Source organism: Pan paniscus, chromosome 5, assembly GCF_029289425.2.
Source record: "Pan paniscus chromosome 5, NHGRI_mPanPan1-v2.0_pri, whole genome shotgun sequence".
Taxonomy (NCBI): Eukaryota; Metazoa; Chordata; class Mammalia; order Primates; family Hominidae; genus Pan; species Pan paniscus.
Window position 1 is genome coordinate 177,723,438 of NC_073254.2, and position 20,182 is coordinate 177,743,619.

General features: G+C 46.3%; 1 protein-coding gene across 5 annotated transcripts in view; it reads left to right on the forward strand.

The window, feature by feature from the left end:
* ZDHHC14 (zinc finger DHHC-type palmitoyltransferase 14) overlaps nucleotides 1-20,182 on the forward strand; it is a 296,986-nt gene that overhangs the window by 237,228 nt on the left and 39,576 nt on the right. For 4 of the 5 annotated variants that reach the window (XM_008975146.4, XM_008975166.4, XM_008975149.5 and 1 more), the window contains 2 exons: nucleotides 14,297-14,434; nucleotides 18,670-18,718. In XM_008975146.4, coding sequence (XP_008973394.2) covers nucleotides 14,297-14,434; nucleotides 18,670-18,718 — 187 coding nt within the window. The remainder of the gene's footprint in view (nucleotides 1-14,296; nucleotides 14,435-18,669; nucleotides 18,719-20,182) is intronic. The other variant, XM_034963136.3, reaches the window with a different exon arrangement.

Genomic DNA, 20,182 nt, shown 5'->3' on the forward strand with positions numbered 1-20,182 from the left:
TCATAAGGGAGCAGCCCCACCTCCAGGAACTTCACTCACAGCTGCTCACAATAATTACAGTCAACTTTACCACATTTACTAGCTGACTGATTTACAGTCAACTTTACCATGTTTACTAGCTGACTGATTTTTTTTTTTTTTGGTTGATGTAATCAGTGATCCATTTTAGAAAATGAAAAGTAATGAGGAAACTCAATATATAAAACAGACATAGGTCTAACTGCTGTAGTTCAAGGGGAAGAAAAGCCCCAAGGCTCTCCATAGAGAAGGGGCTGTTGACTAGGCCTTAACTCCGAGGAAATCACAACTTCCTCACCGTGTGATGTTCTTAGAAAAACTCTCTATAAATCCTCTCAGAAAACCCCATGGAATCGCTAGACATCGATCCGCCACAAATGGGAAAATCACATTCCCAGGCCGTAACACTATGGCAGTTAGCAGGGCCGGGGTCACCAGTGTGTAACCTGCTTCCTCACACAGGGCCCCAGATGGACTTCGTGTTCTGCTCTCTCCAGCTTGAAACTCTTCATGAATTTTTTTTTTTTTTTTTTTTTTTTTTGAGACAGAGTCTCACTGTGTCACCCACGCTGGAGTGCAATGGTGCAATCTTGGCTCACTGTAACCTCTGCTTCCCAGGTTCAAGCGATTCTCATGCCTCAGCCTCCCAGCTAGCTGGGATTACAGGTGCCCGCCACCACATCCGGCTAATTTTTGTGTTTTTAGTAGGTGGCATTTCACTATGTTGGCCAAGCTCGTCTCAAACTCCTGACCTCAGGGGATCCACCCACCTCTGCCTCCCAAACTGCTGGAATTACAGGCATGAGCCACTGTGCCCGGCCAATTCTTAATGATTTTTAAGCAGCTGCCCCAAATTTTCATTTTGCCGCGGGCCCCCGACATTCCATAGCTGGTCCTAACTGGTAGAACTTTGCCTGTTCCTTTGAGTGCCTTTGTTGAGAAAAGTAATTAAGGACCTGCTGACTGGACTGCAGTGACTCAGTGAAGTGCTTGCAGCTTTATGTGAACAACAAGAAACAAAAACAGCACACCGTATTTAGAGCTCCAGACGTCTGTGCGGACCCAAGTCTGCTGGCAGGGGTATTGATGTCGTACTTCGTCATTTCTGAGTGCCATTAGAGCCACCAATCTGTTCTGGGCCTAGGCTGGGTCTGTAAGCGCCCCTGTTCTCGTAAATACTTTATTTGTAGAGTTCCTGCTGCTGGGCTGGCCAGCACTTCCTCATTGTGTGAAATGTGTAGACACAATTGACTTCAATTCTTGAAAAGTTTTATTTAGCTATGGAATCGTAGTAGTTGAGTTGGAAATAACCTTTTATAGCATATCCGACTTGCTGAGGCCCAGAAACTGTGCACATCATATCACTAGGCAAAAGGCCAGGACCCAAGTTCGAGTCCTCTGCCGTAGAGTCCTACATCCTGCCAGCAGTGCCCATCATGTGGTGTTTCATAAGGGGGCAGCATCGCACTCTAGGAACTTCACTCAGAGCTGCTCACAATAATTAGTCAACATTTGCCACATTTACTAGCTGACTGCATTTTTGTTTTGTTTTGTTTTGTTTTTTTTTTTTTTGGTTGTTATAAGCAATGATCCATTTTAGAAAATGAAAAATAATGAGGAAACTCAGTATATAAAACAGACATAGGTCTAACTGCTGTAGTTCAAGGGGAAGGAAGAAGAGGTGAGAGAGGGGGCCAGAGGCCTGCCCAGCACCCAAGGAGCACAGCTTGGAAACCCAGACCTCAGAGCACTCGGTTCTGCAGACACATTGGGGGTGCAGCCAGTGACAGGAGAGTGGGGCGCCAGCAGCATTAGGAACCACCCAGAGACTTCAGGCAAGAGGCTCCTGAGATGTCATTTGCACTGGAAAGCCCTGTTGGCAACAGTGTGGGGGACACATAAGGGGGGTGTCCAGGAAGATGTGACAGCGGCTCCTGCAAGAGGGGACAAGAGCCGGCACAGTGCAGTGGCCTTCAGACACTGGGGAGCAAGACAGGAGAGATCAGATAGACCATGACCACCTCCTGCTGACCACCTGGATGAGAGGGATGAGGGGGCAGAGGGCATGAAATAAATGGGTTCCCCATGGGGGATGCCACTAGCAAAGAAGAGGCAGCTTGTGAGGAGGAGAGATTGCAGGGAGCTTGATGACCAGAGCTCGGGACCTGCGGAAGGGGAGGGCCCGTGGGACAATTAGGTCCACAGGTGTCCAGGGGGTCAGCTCACCCCAGGGAGATGCCAGGCCCAAGGCTGGAGCTGGACACTACAGAACCCACAGGCAGCCTAGAGGACGAGCGGCCCTGTGCCCAGCAGGAAAGGCTGCCAGGCCACTCCACTCCCAGGTGCACCCTCCCTGATCTGAGCATGTACCGTAGACCAGACCTCGAACTGAAGGGACAGAGGGATTGTGGAATCTCAGATGTATGCCCTAAAATCCCAACCACACACGAGGCAGGAGGAACAGATACTTCGGGGGGATCAGACGTCCGGGTGCAGGGACAGTGTGCCATGAGAATGTTGAGAGACCCTACAGATGATGTCTGGGTGTCAAACGCCCCTTCTGCACACCTGAGAGTGGCTTTGCTTCTGTTCCATGTTAGGCAAATCGAGATGGTCAGGACTTGTCCCAAGAGAACCAGACTGAGCCACAAGGACTTCTGATGGGGAGTGCTGGACCCTGAGGTTCCCTTGGCCCCCAGATCTCAGATTATGGACCATCAGAGCAGGAATGCCCTAGGGGTCTTCTGACCATCACCCACCTTTTAGAGGCGGAAAGCCAAGCACCATCGTGAATATTACAAGCATGAATGGCAGCCTCATGGAAAGAACCCTCCAGGTGAATCTGAGCATATACAGGGGAACACCTGTTCCTCTTACCTCATATCACAGGCATTAGTGACAGTCACGAGACACTGCAGTATGTATATCTTTTTATTACCAGATGAGATATTATGTGAAAAAGCCCTTGAAAAGTACACAGTACGGTGGTACATATTTGCATTTCTTTGCTTGAGGGTTCCCTGAGGAAAGAAACACAGATATATATGGCCTTATATCTTAACAATAATAGTAACGAGGTTGCGTCTTCAGTTTCAACTCAGAAAAATGAAATGTCTCTGAAGTTTTCCAGAGGGTCCTCATTCTTTTTGAATTTTTTAAAAAATGGGTTCTGCTTGGACTCATCATAGTTGGCTTCTCAAGGGAACTGGCATCAATCCATGCAGCCGTTGGGTCCTGCTCATAGACACAGCTCTCTGTGCCCAGATGATGTGGACTCTTTGCTACAAGATCCCAGAAACGTATTTACTTTGGAGAAGCATGCCAATTGGGAATACAACTTTCTCACCGTGTATACATGTAGTCAGAAGGTTTTGAAGAGCCTGAGAATTGCTAGCTTTCTGTGCGTAACATGCCCATGAGACAACTCTATTCTGAAATCTTTATTTTGAGGATAAATTGACTGAGGGTTCAAAAAATCTTTAATTACTGGACATGAAAGAACATAAGAGTCACGAGGGTGGGGGAACTGGAAAAGGCGGTGGGCAGACATCAGAAGCTGGTTCTAGACACTGGCAATTCCATTTCACTCCAAGCTGCTTTCCTCGCCTGTCCTCTGGGAATCTGTACCACCTCTATCACAGGGTAGAGATCGAGTGAGTGAAATAAAGAATGTGAATGAATATTGAAAACCAGAAAGCCTTACAAATGCGTCAGCCATTCCGAGCTAAGATGGCACTATTGATTTCAAGACCCGTAATTTCTAGAGTCATTGAGAAGTTTCTGAGGGGTGTTGGATGATAGCACGAGTTTGTTTTTCAATTTTGCAAGATAATTTGTTTTATTCCATGGAGAATTAAGGAGAACTAGGCATCGTTTCTGGCCCTGCAGACCCAAAGATGGCGTAAGGTCAACGCTGAGGGGCTTGGGTGGGACAGGAGTGGCGTGGACTTACTGAGGACTAAGCACTGCTCACGTGGAGCTTGTCTCAGAGTTTCACAAACGACAGGTGGAGAATGACCGAAGACCACCAACACGCGAAGACCGTTTTTGAGGCTATACAAATTTGAACTCACATGACTGATTTTTTTTTTTTTTTTTGAGACCGAATCTCACTCTGTCACCCAGGCTGCAGTGCAATGGTGCTATCTTGGCTCACTGCAACCTCCGCCTCCTGGGTTCAAGTGATTTTTGTGCCTTGGCCTCTTGAGTAGCTGGGATTACAGGTGCCTGCCACCACACCCAGCTACTTTTTGTATTTTTAATACAGACGGGGTTTCACCATGTTGGCCAGGGTGGTCTCGAACTCCTGACCTCAAATGATCCACCCACCTCGGCCTCCCAAAGTGCTGGGATTACAGGCATGAGCCCCCGCGCCCGGCCACATGACGGATTTTACCATGGTGACGCAGAGCCCTGATTCAGCTCCTAGATTCTAGGAAGCTCAGAGACCTCTCCAGTGGGCCCTTATTCCAATTCTTAGCAAATAGGAGAGTGCTGGGTGGGGGAACTCAATCCTTCCCATCTAGTTAAAATTTCTCATTTCATATGATGACCCTCCACACACTATATTTGGGGAATTGTGGGATTTCCTTTCAGATCCTAACTGGCCAATTCACTTTTTAAATTATCCTCATTTCTACTCACTTGTTTACATCTCCTTTTGAGAATTATTTACATTACAAATGAAACCATCTTTTTTCACCTTCTTCCTCACTCGCTCAAGGCCTTTCTTTCTCTTCTCAATGGCTTCATAATCATCTTTGTTTCTACCCAGCAGAGCTTACTCAGGGTGTCACTTGCTTTAGAATGCCGGCCTCTGCAGTGCACACTTGTCCTCCTCCTTGAATCACAAAATTCACCCAACTTTGGAAAGCAGGGTTAAAAAACAGGATTTGTGGGGAGGCCGAGGCAGGTGGATCACTTGAGGTCAGGAGTTCGAGACCAGCCTGGCCAACATGGTGAAACCCCGTCTCTACTAAAAATTAAAAAAAAAAAATAATAGCCGGGCATGGTGTTGCATGCCTGTAATTCCAGCTACTCGGGAGCCTGAGGCAAGAGAATCACTTGAACCCAGGAGGCAGAGGTTGCAGTGAGCCAAGATTGCACCACTGTACTCCAGCCTGGGTGGCAGAGCGAGACTCCACCTCAAAAACAAAAACAAAAATAGAATTTAAACAAACTTGGAAAACGAGAAAATAGAAATGTGTAAAATTGCCTATTTGGGGAGCTGAAGGGACCTCTGTTGTCTACTAGTCAAGCTCCGTCATTTCATGCCCATAGAGACTTAGCCACCTGCCAGGTGGTGGCAAGGCCAGGGCAGGAGCCAGTGAGACCTGGGTGGGGAGGGGAGAGACACCTTAGAGTCAGCCACATTGCTGTCCAAGGTTACTTTACATTGTAGCATAAAGGTCACAGCAGTGCTACATTTTACTAATTGGTTTTACACTGAAATGTTTTAGTTTTAGAGTTTTTTTTTTAACAAATGGAGCTAAATCCTGCAGAATGTTAATTTATAAAACACTGGCAAGGACTCAAAACCAGAAGAATTCATGCAGATACTAATAAAACAGAGTCGTTGTGCATTAGATTTTCCTGCTCAAAGACATCTTAGAGCTTATCTAATGGAACATTTTACCTGTGAAGAAATTTAGTCCCCATGTGGAAGTGCTATAATAATACTTTAAGGACACAGAATTAGTTAATATGATTTCTTGATTTTGTTTCTTCATACAATTAAGCAGATAGGACTTATTTTCACAAAAGGAGCTGAGAAGAGAGGGTGGGGGAAGAAACCGTACCTGATACATTGCTTTACCCAAGAGAACCCTCTGTCTTAGTCCATTTTCTGTTGCTATAACTGAATACCGGAGGCTATGTAATGTACAAAGAAAAGGGATTTATTTCTTAGGGTTCTGGAGGCTGGAAAGTCCAAGATCGAGGGAATGCATCTGATGAGGGCCTTCTTGCTGATGGGGACACTGCAGAGTCTCAAGGTGGCCCAACGCATCACATATGGCGAGGGGGCTGGGCATACTGGCTCAGGTCTCCCTTCCTCCTCTTAGGAAGCCACGAAGGCCTCACCCTGATGGCCTCAGCTGCCCCTAATTACCTCTCAATTACCATAGTCAGATTTCTTATCCTCTTAATACAGCTACAGTGTGGATTAAGTTTCAATGTGAGTTTCAGAGGGGACAAATATTCAAACCCTAGCACCCCCCAAGCTCCACAATCTGAACAATAATGTTTGCCAAGCAGCTTTATCAAATCCATGTCTCTGTAAGAAGTTTCTGCTTCTTCCAACATTCACTTTGCTGAGGATGAGGCCACCTTGACTTGATTGAGGGTGGATATCTCCACACATGGGCAGTTTCTTTTCTTGTGCTGCAGAGTCCCAAGGGACCCTGGACACAAAGGCCAGGCCTGGTGTGGCAGGTCCCATTGTGGCCCCATTCCTGCTGCCATCCTGGGCCTTGGGTACCCATCACCCAATCAGCCTGAGTGTCTGCTCCAGCAGAGACGCTTTGGGTCCTCAGGGCACTCTGGCACAGCAACCAGCAGAGAATTGGAGTGTGAGGCAGTCACAGGTGGTGGCTCAGGTGCAGATGAACATGTGGGTTCCAATGCTGACTCCTCCATCTGCACTTTTCTTACCTGCAAAATGGGAATAATAACATTGAGTTCATCTGGTTTCGTGAGAATTAAATGACACAGTCCATGTAAAATTCTTAGCACAGTGCCCAACACAAAGCAAGGTCAGGTAGAAAGATTAGATTAAAACAGGGGAACGTGGAGTAAGGCAGGTGAGGTTGCTTTTCAGAACTCTCCTGAGTCATCGGACACAGTAGCAAAGCTTTTATAACTTAGATCTTACCAAAAGACCTAGAGCCGCATGCATCATTTACAGTCTAAGGAAGGGCTTGGTCCTCTAATCCTTCAGCTAGTTTAATATTTAAATATTCCTATTGCATAATTTTATGAATTATGTGGTGACCATAGAGGCCAGATACAATATGTACCACTGGATCTCAGCTTTCGTCTTTCTAAACAACAAATGGAATATACCTCATAGGGCAAAATTTTTCTAATTTTGGAGGTAAAAAAGCCCTACGTTTAAAGAAAAGTATTTTCTACTTCAGACCTTTAAAAACATGCGACTTAATTTAAATGTGATTAACATTTAAATTAGAAATTTAAACTTCAATTGCACATTTCCATCTATTTTCCACCAGATTCTCAAGATGCTCTTGGGGAATGAGGCTGGGATTCTCATTCCCCACATCCTGACCAAGCTGAGCCACCGTCTGCCAAGAGCCTGTGACCGCTGCATGGAAAATGCAGAATCCTGGCTCTGGGTCCCCTCTCCATTACCCATGCCTGGCCACAGGACATAATTTTTATTGAACTCTGGATCCACTCTTGAGGGCCTGTGTTAGAACCCGACTTCTGGGAGAGTTCAAATTCTTAACATTTCTTGCCAAACATTTCATTCGATCTCCAGCAGCCTTCAGATACAACTTTTGCAAATACTTTCCCCTCAGTATTTCAGTGGAGTTTTTGGTCCCTGTCCTATTGTAATAATTCTCTGCTTCTCCATATTTTTAAGGCCCCTTTTTCATATTTGATCTCTTCCAGAAATTAAATCTCCCTCTAATCTGAGGAAAGGCACAGCTGACTAAGCTCAGGATGGGGCCAGTGTCCTAACCTTTCTGACTGATTTCCTCCGCTGTCAGATATGGATTATAGCGCCTACCCCCAGGGCTGCTGTCAAGTTAAATGAAATGGTGCTTCCAGCAGATACTCAGTAACTGGTAGCTTTCCTTAATCCTTAATAATATTGTTTTCGCCTGGGCATGGTGTTCATGCCTGTAATCCCAGCACTTTGGGAGGCTGAGGCAGGTGGATCACCTGAGGTCAGGAGTTCGAGACCAGCCTGGCCAACATGGCAAAATCCCATCTCCACTAAAAATACAAAAAAAAAAAAAAAAAAATAGCCAGATGTGGTGGCGTGCATGCCTATAGTCCCAGCTACTCAGGAGGCTGAGGCAGGAGATATCGCTTGAACCCGGGAGGCAGAGGCTGCAATAAGCCGAGATCATACCATTGTACTCCAGCCTGGGCAACAGAGCAAGGCTCCATCTCAAAATATAAATAAATAAAATAAAATTGTTTTCATCATTATTTAGAGTTTTAGGTTCACAAAATAGGACCATAGCTCTTTTTCCTGAACTATGTTCCCACTGGCCACTTTAATGGAACCTTCTTTGCCCACTTAGGATCTGAGGGCAGGTGACTTGCATTCCACTGTAGCCTCTGGGGCTCTCACTGGTACCCCATGGAGCTTGAGTAAAACCACCCCTGCCTCCCATTATCTCTCTCCTCCCACTCTTTCTGCATGAGCTGATCCATGCGAACTGTTGTCAGCTCTTAGCACCTAGTCAGTATCTCCCAGCTCTCAGCCTTCTCAGAACGTATGCAGAAGTCCTGGACCCCTGTTTTGTCTTGTGCCTGGCATGCCTAGAATCTCATGTTTTGCCCGCGTTTGTCAATGTCTTCACCTGGCAACCTGGAGTAGTGATCGCTCATAAACCTACTAAACGAGATTGAAGACATTTCTGCCTTTACTTAATCCATAGTTACTGGGTGTCTACTGCATGCCAGGCACTTAGGTGCCAGGGCTCTGAGGGTGACTAGAAATGATTCCTCCCCTCTGGGAGCCAGCTGGATGAAAGAGGAGAGCAGGTCCACAGGTTACTGCAGGCAGCTCGGTGCCACCAGAGGCATGGCCAGGATCCCCGGGCTAGCTAACTCAATCTTGTTATTTTCTAGAACCTTCCAGGTATTCCAGCCATCCCCCACCCTCAGTATTCCATTCACCAGCTGGCTCTTAGGGAGTAGCTCCTCATCAATTGATATGGTTAGGCTTTGTGTCCCCACCCAAATCTCATCCTTAATTGTAGTTCCCATAATCCCCATGTGTGGTGGGAGGAGCTGGTGGGAGGTAATTGAATCATGGGGACAGTTTCCCCCATGCTATTCTAATGATAATGAGTGAGTTCTCATGAGACCTGATGGTTTTATAAGGGACTTCCCCCTTCACTTGCCTCTCATTCTTCTCTCTCCTGCTGCCTTGTGAAGAAGGATGTGTTTGCATCCCCTTCCACCATGATTATAAGTTTCCTGAAGCCTTGGCCAGCCCTGCAGAATGGTGAATCAATTAAACCTCTTTCCTTTGTAAATTACCCAGTCTCGGGTATGCCCTTATAGCAGCATGAGAACAGACTCATACACCTTTTTTTTTTTTTTTTTTTTTTTTGAGACAGAGTCTTGCTCTGTCTCTCAGGCTTTAGTGCAGTGGCATGATCTCAGCTCACTGCAGCTTGCACCCTCCACCTCCTGGGTTCAAGTGGTTCTCCTGCCTCAGCCTCCTGAGTAGCTGGGACTATAGGCACACACCACCACACCCAGCTAATTTTTGTATTTTTAGTAGAGACGGGGTTTCACCATGTTGGCCAGGATATTCTCGATCTCCTGACCTCGTGATCTGCCCGCCTCGGCCTCCCAAAATGCTGGGATTGCAGGCGTGAGCCACCACACCCAGCCCTAACACATCTTTTAAATAAAGGAATCCTCCAGTGATACTGTGGTATAAAGACCACTCCCTTCTGGCAGGACCCAAACTTTAGAATCAAGGAATGTGGCAACAACTTCAAAGTGTTTGTTTAAAGAACTTCCCATCACACGTGCCCCTAACCCTACCCTGGCACACAGGACAGCCATTCAATTTTTCCACACAGAAAGTATAGAAATAATACTCTAAATATGGCTGTGTGGAGCTTCTCAGATGTGTTCACTTGGGCCCCTGAGAGCTATGTCATGTGTTGGTTGCAGTCACTTGCTCTCTTCCCAGCTCAACTTGTGCCTAATTCTTGCCAACTTTCTATCCTGGACACTGAATGACACTAGCCTCCCCATTGGAAGGTGTAACTCTAGCAGCTCTTTAGCTTCCGCTCCTCTGAGCGCGTTCAGAGCTGGAGGCAGGAGGGTGGCTCTCCCAGCAGGACAGGATGGGCCACCATGTGAGGTCTCCCTGCTTTTCCATGGCCTGTTCTCATCCTTGACCTGAAAAGAAAGAATGCTGTCTGCTACCAACAATGGCAATCAAGCTGACTGACATGGAAGCTAAATTAGGAGTTCGTTCCTTGGATCTGAGGAATATTTTAGTGTCTGAAAATTGTGTCCTCACCAAATAACACAAGGAACTCTTTGAAGCCATGGTGTCCTATGTTGTGGCAGTTTCTTCTTAGTATTCCGAGCACCTGATACAGTGCTGGGTACATGGAAAATACTCAGTAAAGGCAGTGTAGCATTTAATGGACAGGAGCTCAGGTTAGGTGACAGATAGAGCTGGGCCCCCATCCCAGCTTTGTGATACATTAACTGTGTGACCTTGGGCAATGCACTTACTCCTGCAGATGTCCTTTTGATAAGATGAGAGTGTATTCAGTTACTTGACAAATGTGTGTTAGGCTTAGAGTAGGGTTGGCAGACAAGCACAAGTGAAAAACAAATGTGAGCATGTCTTAGTCCATTTTGTGCTGCTGTAACAGAGTACTACAGACCGGGTAACTTATAAAGAGCAGAGATTTAGTCCTTACAGTTCTGGAGGCTGGGAAGTCCACGGCCACGGGGCCTACATCTGAAGGGTCTTCTTGCTGTGTCCTCCCATGGCAGAAGGCAGGAGGGCAAGAGAGTGTGAGAGGCGGAGGGGGATCATTCCTTTATCAGGAGCCCGCTCCCACAATAACAGCATTAATCCTAAGCCATTCATGAGAACAGAGCCCTCATGACCTCATCCCCTCTTCAATGCCCCACCTCTCAACACTGCTGCACTGGGGACTAAGTTTCCAACACACGAACTTCGGGGGACACATTCAGACCATAGCAGATGATTTCAGATGAAGCCAGGGTAAAGCCGATAGGACTTGCTCATGGTTTGGATGTGGGGGTGAGAGAAAGGGCGGGGTCAGGAAAGATGCCTGGGGTTCTGAGTTGAGCAACTGGTCAGATAGAGAGTCTGAAGAGGCACGTGTTTGGGGAGGGAGGACAGGATGTCCTCTCCGGGACAAGTCAAGTCTGAGGGCCAGTCAGGCCATTCAGCAGGAGTCTGTTGCTGAAGGTGAGAGGCCACCGTTCTTGAGTCATCAGTGTAGAGTGGCATTTGGACCTTGAGATGAAAAGGGATTGCCAGTGAGAGAGAAAGACAGTCCGTGGAAAAGAGACCCTGGGTGCAACTGATCATCAGATGTTGGGCAGAGAGGAAAGCACAGAAAGGGAGGTGGGGAGAGCACACAGGCTCGAGGTGTAAGAATGTGGGGTGGGGATTAGGCCAGTGAGACCTCCGGCCTGAGGACTGTGATGCTTTCTGACTCCCCGGAGGCACCCGCCGAGCCTCTCAGACTCATTACCACCATAAACTCAACAAACACAACAGAGGACATGAAAAATATTCAGTAGGATAATTTCTCAGTGAGCCTAGATTTTTAGTGGGATTCCTGCCACTAAAATCCCAGAAATAGTTTGCCAGAAAAAGTTTTCAATACAAGTTTCTAGACAGGAACTGCTTTTAGCTCAGGGCTACCGGAGAGCCAGGAGTTCACACTCATCTCAAAGACGGCGCTGGTTTCCCAAGAAGCTCCCAGACTCCACGAGCAACTGTCTCGTCCGCATCATCTGTTGCTTTCATTTCAGTAGTTACTCTGCCTCCGTCGGGAAAGCACAGTGTCACAGCTTAGCTGTTATTAAACTTTCTAAGCTAAAAATACAACCTGCCTGCTATGGTAGAAATGGTCTGTAGTGTGCTGCAAGACCTTCATGCTTCAGATGGGGTGTACCTGGTGTTAACAGTGCCTCCCAGACCCTACATTCTTCTTTGCTGAGGCGATTTTCACTTCAGTTGAGAGGCTCAAACCCACCGCATGTGGGATTGAGAGATCAGCTTTCCTAGAGTGAATAGGAGATTCCATCCCAGCATGTGCTTTTATGCCCCCAGCTTTCACTCTCATGCCCATTTTCTGTAGTCATACATTGAGAAGAAAAGTGGTTTCTCAAAATGATGGCCTCCAAGTCTTAGGAAATTCTGGCTGATTCAGATTTGTTTCTCTCTGTGCACATCGACACATAGATAGATCTCTCATGATACAGACTGTGCAGATCAGTAACTCGGGGAAATGAGGTTTGTTCGTTGTCAATATTTAAACACTTAATTTTTTTTAGAGCTGTTTTAGGTTCACAGCAAAATTGAGAGGCAGGTCCAGAGAGTTCCCATCTCCCCCTCCCCTCCACATGCACAGCCTCCCCCATTATCAACATCTTCCATCATAGTGGATAAATTTGTCAGGATTGATGAACGTGCATTGATACATCATTATCATGCAACGTCCACAGTTTACATTAGGGTTCACTCTAGGTGTGGTACATTCTGTGGCTTTGGGCAAATGTATGATTGCATGTTTCTGTCATTCCAGTATCACACAGAGTATTTCCCCGGCCCCGGGTATTCTCTGTGATACACCCGATACACCTGTGCAGCCCTCCCCAGCCCCAGGGAGGTTGTTTTTATTCAGGGTTTGCTTTTCCAGCCGGTGGGGGGGGGGGGGGGGGCGGGGCAGCAACACATGTTAACATGTAACTCACATGGGTAGGCTTATACAAATTATTTTCCCTGAGTGTCAGCATCTTATAGGCCATCAGCTTATCACCAGGCCAGGGAGCTCTGAAATCTCTCCTCAAGTCCTCTGCTCAGATTGGCTGTTTCTTATTACTACCACTTGCAGGCAGCAATGATTATCTTGCACTTCCTCTGCCGCCACTATCATTCAGGTGTCCTCATGCCCTTTTCAAGAAACAAGCTTGCATTTGACCAAAAATGCAAGATGACCGATTTATGATACATGACCAGAAAGTCATGATACTGACTGCCTTGCCTAAGTTTATAATGTTTTATTTATATGGTCACACCTCATATAGCACTCCCAGTATATTTTCAAGCACTTAGAGATAGATAAAATATGAAAACTGGATACAAGTTCAGCTTAGAAAACAGCCGGAGGAGAAAGCTAAGTCATATGCCCAGCGGTGTCCTCCCCAGCCGCCACAGGCAGTCTTGTATGAGCGAGTATGTTAGAATGGTGTTCTCAATAGAAGATCAGCTGAGTAGTCAAGAGAAGCCCTTTGCCATTACTTGCAAGGGGAAGAACAAATCTCAAATGCATTACAGACTTTGTGTGCAGATGTCCAGGTGAGAGGCCTGGGGTCTGCACTTAGGGTACCATGGGTAACCATGTAATGATGCCCATATCAGACCCTCTGTCATTTATAAAGTGCCAGAGGCAGCATGTACAGTAAGAAGATGGGAGCAGCTCTGAAAGGCATGACCTCAAGTTCTAGTTCCACTGCTTCTGAGCTGAATGGCCCCGTGCAGGCAGTCTCCCATCTCTGTAAGCCTCAGTTTGCCCATCTGTAAAATAGGGTAACACCATCGTTTTCTTCATAGGAATGTTTTGAGGCCCAATGCATTAATAAATGTGATTGATATCTGCTGAACAGTTGTAACTGAGGACAAAGGATTGTCCCTCTGTCCTGTCCCAGGCCCCTTGTGGCCTCTCTCTATGGCCATTTACTATGCAAAGCAGGTCACTTGATCGACATCCAGCCCCAGCCCAGAACTTACCATCAGGCGGTGTTTTGAGGCCCAATGCATTAATAAATGTGATGGATATCTGCTGAACGGTTGTAACTGAGGACAAAGGATTGTCCCTCTGTCCTGTCCCAGGCCCCTTGTGGCCTCTCTCTATGGCCATTTACTATGCAAAGCAGGTCACTTGATCGACATCCAGCCCCAGGCCAGAACTTACCATCAGGCGGTGTTGGTTCCTTCTTAAGGGAAGGTTGTTCAGTGAATGCAAAGAAGTTTCTTTTAGAGGAATCTTTACTTTCCAAAAGAAATGAGAATTTGCCCTCCTATTTCTTTAAGTTGCCATTTGAGAAGAATGCATATGCTTTGTTTTTTCAAAACAGCTACGTTCTGTTGAAAGAATGACGATGTCCTTGAACTGTCTTGATGAGAAGCATTTCTCTGAGTGGTTAATTTGGAAATATGCAGAATAATATCATTGTGTTATACTATCAGAGTATTGGGTGGGAGGGGCGGGGCTCCTGCAAGTAAAAAGACATTTTATTAATTGATTTCCACTTTTTTTTTTTCTGCCTCTCATTTCAGAACGGTTTGATCACCACTGTCCCTGGGTAGGCAACTGTGTGGGGAAAAGAAACTACAGATTTTTTTATATGTTTATTTTATCTCTGTCTTTTCTGACAGTCTTTATATTTGCATTCGTTATCACCCACGTCATTCTTCGTAAGTATGCTGGCGAAATCAGATTACGTATGTAACCATTTGCCTGACTTTGATTTTCCTATTTGATTTTGATTTAATATTTTGGTCATTTCGGGCTTTCTCTTTCCCTTTCTTTCTCCCTTTCCCCTCCTCACTTCCAGCCTGCCTCGCTTTTGTTTCTCACCCTCCTCCATCCCTCCTCCGTCCCCTGTCATCCCCCACTCCCCACCCCATCTTTCACAGCACTTTCCAGGGGTCGCACCTAGGCCAGGCTGCACTTTCACCAAACAATACCTCCTCCTTGATACGCACATCCCTATTCCAACCTCAGTGACCTCACTTTTTCTCCTGCTAAGGGGTCCCCTGGAAGACTCATTCCCACATTTTGCACAAAGGACAATGTGCTGCAGTGATGACCATTGAAGAGCAGAGTTTTCTTCCTTAATGTGATAATCTCCTTATGCAAGAACAGTCACCAGTCACCCTCCCTAGAAAAGATGTCTGGGGAGAAAGACTAGGTTTTCTTGCACACAAATCTATATAGGTTAAAAACATACATTTGACAAGATGTTTACGTATCTGCTAGAACATGAGCTAACTACCCCTGGCATATATATAAAGGAAGCAACTTTGATTAAAAATTAGATTTGGAAATCAGTTATTTTAATATCTATTTGCCTAAGCAAATGGCATTTTTTCATTTTCCATTCTGAGGGTTGTAACTTTGAATTGCTTTTGTCTCTTGGTCATTCACTTTTCTACAATAGAAAGTGATGAGAAGGAAGTGAATTTGCATTGAGTTATAAATTTAGGCCTTTGAACTTCCATTACAGTACCAACAGCAACACTAAGCACTAGCCTTGCCTCTTGTCCGCATTCCTGAAGCATAACCCCTCATTAGCAAGTCCATAGCTTCTTTCTGGAATGTTTCCGTAAGTATCTGCACAACGGCTTCACTTCCTTCCCAGGCCGCGGTGCTCAAACCACAAATGGCGTGGGCTGGGCTCAGGCTCACGTTGGGAGCACATCTTCCTCCCTTTCTCTTCTGGTGGGTTCGTATGGGGGTGGGGAAGTGGGTGGGAGGGAATGTTTTGCATTCATTCTTTTTGAATATTAGTCAAATTGGGCCGTTAAATGGAACATCCCAAATTTTCATAGGTACTTTCAATCCTAGTTGCCATTCTTTCTGACTATAATCTTTCATCCAAACGTGACACAAATGTGTAATATGTGCTTGAGAGCCATAACTTGGTGGGCTTGCAAGAGGACAATGGACACCCGCCTTTTCCACATCAGCTGGGCAGGATGCAGACAGGGGCACCCTCTCCCTCTATTTTCAGAGTCCTCAAAATGGCAAAAATGTAGCTAGGGTCCTATCTGTGCATTAATAGACAAAAGAAGCAGAGAGAATGACTAGGACATTATATGTTATTTTCAAAGAAGCAGTTGTTGACACAACTAGGGAAGAAATACGAACCGATCCTCCAGCACACACATAACACTGAAAAGCAGTGTTTAGACATTATTTATTTTTATTTTTGAGATGGAGTGTCGCTCTGTTGCCCCAGCTGGAGTGCAGTGGTGGGATCTCGGCTCACTGCAGCCCCTGCCTCCCAGGTTCAAGCAATTCTCCTGCCTCGAGTAGCTGGGATTACAGGCGTGGGCCACAGCACCCGGCTGATTTTTGTATTTTTAGTAGAGATAGGGTTTCACCATCTTGGCCAGACTGGTCTCAAACTCCTGACCTCAGGTGATCCGCCTGCTTCAGCCTCCCAAAGTGCTGGGATTATAGGCGTGAGCCACCCCACCCGGCCTAGACATTGTATTTTTATATCACCTTTAACAACCTCATGATGCTTTTGTGTGTATTATGGGATTGTATTTATGGCCTTGTCCCTGCATTGTGGATGTCAAGGGCCAGTTGCCACGTGCTTAGTCATATACCTAAACTCAGGGAACACACACACGCATGCTTATGGACTCACACACACTCACACTCTTACCCACACTCATTCTAGCCACACTCACACTCATATATACTCACCAATACGCTCACACTCACACATATCCTTACACACCCACACTCTCACATACCCTTACACACGCGCACACACCCTTACACACTCACACTCACGCTAGCCACACTCACTCATATGTATCACCAGTATGCTCACGCATGTACCCTTACACACCCACACTCATACTAGCCATACTCACACTCATATATACCAATAAGCTCACACACATACCCTCCCACACTCACACATACCCTTACACACTCACACATACTCTTACACGCCCACACTCTCACACACACCCTTACCCACACTCTCACACACCCTTACACACCCACACTCTCACACACACCTTTACACACCCACTCACACACATACCCTTACACACCCCCACACACCCTTATACACCCACACTCACACTCTAGCTACACCCACACTCATATATAGTCACCAATATGCTCACACTCTCACACTCACATGCTGTCGTGCTCGCTCACACTCATACCGTTGCACACTCACATGCTCTCACATACTCTCACGGTGAAATCTGTGCCTGCCACCACACTCGGGTTGTGATGTGTGTTTCACTTTTAGCTCCTCTAAGGTTTTACTCACCCTGGCTCCACCAAACTGGATTTTACCATAGTCTATACTTAAATATTGTTCATCTCTTCTTCTACACAAAAGTATTAAGAATTTACCTGCCTGTAAGTTATTGGAATATCCTGGGCAAAAGCAAATAAAACTTTTCCTTTTCCCTTGTTCGACACCCCCTCATCAGTGACCCCCACGACACGACCCCACCACCCTATCTTTTCCCTTGTTTGACACCCCCTCATCAGTGACCCCCACGACACGACCCCACCACCCTATCTGGCTTGGCATGTGATGCTTCAGGAAGGGCACGGGGTTTACATGGCTCCTGTTACCCTCTAAGCCTCAGAAAACATTGGCACAGGCAGAGAGGAGAGCTGTCATCTGAGTCTCTCTGTGGGATCCTGGGCTCTTAGGGAAAGGCCAGACAGGGAGGGGCGGGAGAGATTTCTGTGGCCTCCAAGATGCCTGGGAAGGCGAAGTCTGGATTTCCTTGGAGAGGAAGGAGGGCTTAGGCCAGCCACATAATTAGGGTGCAGTAGACAAACAGAAATCATTTCTTTTGGTCCCTCATCTGCCTCAAGGCTGCGTTTGCTCCACATGGCCGCACAGGCACTTGCGTCTGTGCCCTTCGGGGCTGGCAGAGATGGAGGAGGAAGCCTTAAGCACCGTCTCTCCTGATTAGCGCTCCACGCAGCTTCTCTTCACAGCCCCTCCCACCCACTGTGTCCCACTACTCAGACACATGGGCCGTGGGCACAGAGGGAAAGGGACCTTGGGAAGAATAGGGAGCCAAGCCACTCTTCACCCTCCCGGGTGTCGCCCATAGTGGGGCACATGGGGACACGGTGGCCACTCACCCCCTGCCACTGAGTCCCACAGTGCAGCTGCGCCTGTGGTCAGATGCCACAGGGACACCATAGCATCCGTAGAGTGTGTCATTTGCTTGGTGCACGAGGGCCGGATGATGTCCCCAGAGGCTCACTGGCTTCCCACAGCACAGAGGGACCTGGCACCGCTACCCCAAGATGGAATTGTTAAAACTACGTCCATTTTTATTTTTAAAAGTATGATGTCAATGCATAGAATAAAAATTGCTTTCTGTCAGATGCTTCTTTATTCAAGCCCCTAAAGAAATGTTTTCTTGCCTAAGACAGCTCATATTAAAATGTCTAAAGCCCAAAAGAAGTCTAATAAATTTCAGCTTTATGACTTTGTTTACTCTGGGTGTAGAAAAAGAAGTCTTTTATACGTAGCCTAGTTTCCAGAACTTCCAGGGTCAAAAGTTAACAAATTTGGGGAAAACAGAAGAGAAAAGATAGCATACAGTATTCTGTTTTCCTATTAAAATGAGGAAAACAAAGGAGTCATCAGAACTATAATTTATGGGAAAGTGTGCAGACATCCATCTGCTTTTATTGAAAAAATACCCTGCAGATGTTGGGCCTAATTATGAATCCTCCATTTTCTTGGTGAAAAACTTTAGTGGCATCTCAATCTCTGATCGGTAAACTGGGTGTCGTAGCACTTACAAAATAGAATTATTTCATTGATCTTTAGCCATCTATTATTTTTTTGTAGATGAGAGAGCATTCAGCATGAAGGCTGTTTCTATCTGAATACTAAATGTTGGTTTCATTCCCACAGGTTCACAGCAAACAGGATTCCTAAATGCCCTTAAGGACAGTCCTGCAAGATATCCTTTGTGATGATTCTGTTTTCACGATGCTAATGTGTTGAGTATCTGGCTGACCTTCTGTGCGCACACCTCCTCATCTTCTGCCCCAGCCTTGCTTCTCGTGTATCTTATTCCAAAGAACTCCCTCAGATTCACTGGCACGAGTAGTAGCTTCTGACTACTTCCATCCCTGAGTGACTCAGCCTGTTTAAATCGAGGGCTAGGAAGCCAAGTATGAATTCTTATCCACCCCCAGAAATCAGCATGGATTTGTGTTCAGTCAGGTTGGTTTGGGGAGAAGTAGGGCTGTGAGCTGCAACTGATCTCATTTTGATTGGCAGGTGGTCCACACAGAACATGTAGGGATGCCCACGTGTGGGTTGCATCCTGGCATGCAGTCACCAGGTGAGAGTCCTCAGACCCCTCTGTTTCGATTCTGTCGGGGGTTACAGTTTGCCATTCGGATTACTGTATTATTTCCAGGAACAGAACACCCTTTTAAACCCTGAATAGATTTAAAATGGTCAGTCTCAAGTCATTTGGATTAATGGGGAGGTTTCCCATCCTCCCGAGCATAAATATGGGGATGGACCATAGTATTTTGAATCTTGAAAGAAAAGCGTGTGCCCATTAAGTGCTTGAATGAGGTCCTATCCCTCCCAGGGGCCCCAGGCTTTAATACAGATGGGACCCCCTGATCTGGCTCGTCAGTGACCCAGTTCTCTTTCTTCCTCATATAATCAGGTAGACTGGACTTGAACTTCTCATTACTCTTCAGAGTAATTTCTGTCTTGAGGTAGGGAATTATTCGTTTTTGTTTGTTTTGTTTTGTTTGAGACCAAGTCTTACCCCATCACCCACCCAGGCTGGAGTGCAGTGGCACGATCTCGGCTCACTACAACCTCGGCCTCCCAAGTAGCTGGGATTACAGGTATGTGCCACCATGCCCGGCTAATTTTTGTATTTTCAGTAGAGACAGGGTTTCACCATGTTGGCCAGGCTGGTCTCAAACTGCTGACCTCAGGTGATCTGCCCACCTGGCCCTCCCCAAGTGTTGGGATTACAGGCATCAGCCACCACACCCAGTGAGGTAGGGATTTCTTAAGAATGAAGAACTTTAATATGACTTACGTATGTATCATGTTCTTCTTAAAGTCAACCTGCCATGTCCCTGAGAACTGGTATGTGTGTTTGAGCAGGGGAGGGATTTCGATACATCTAAAAACAAATGTGATCCTATAAATATAAATATATCTATATGTTTCCATAATAGATGGTATCTCTTTTTCCAGTACCTCTGTGTTTGTGGGCAGCATAGGATGTTGGTTACAGGTCCAGATTCTATCGTCAACTAATACTTTTTAAACTCAGATCTGTACTGTGGATGGGGCCTGGGACATAAGGAAGATGTACAAAGGGGACTTGGAGGATAAATTCAACAAATAGGTCTTGTCTTCTATTAATGATTTGGGAAGAAGTTGA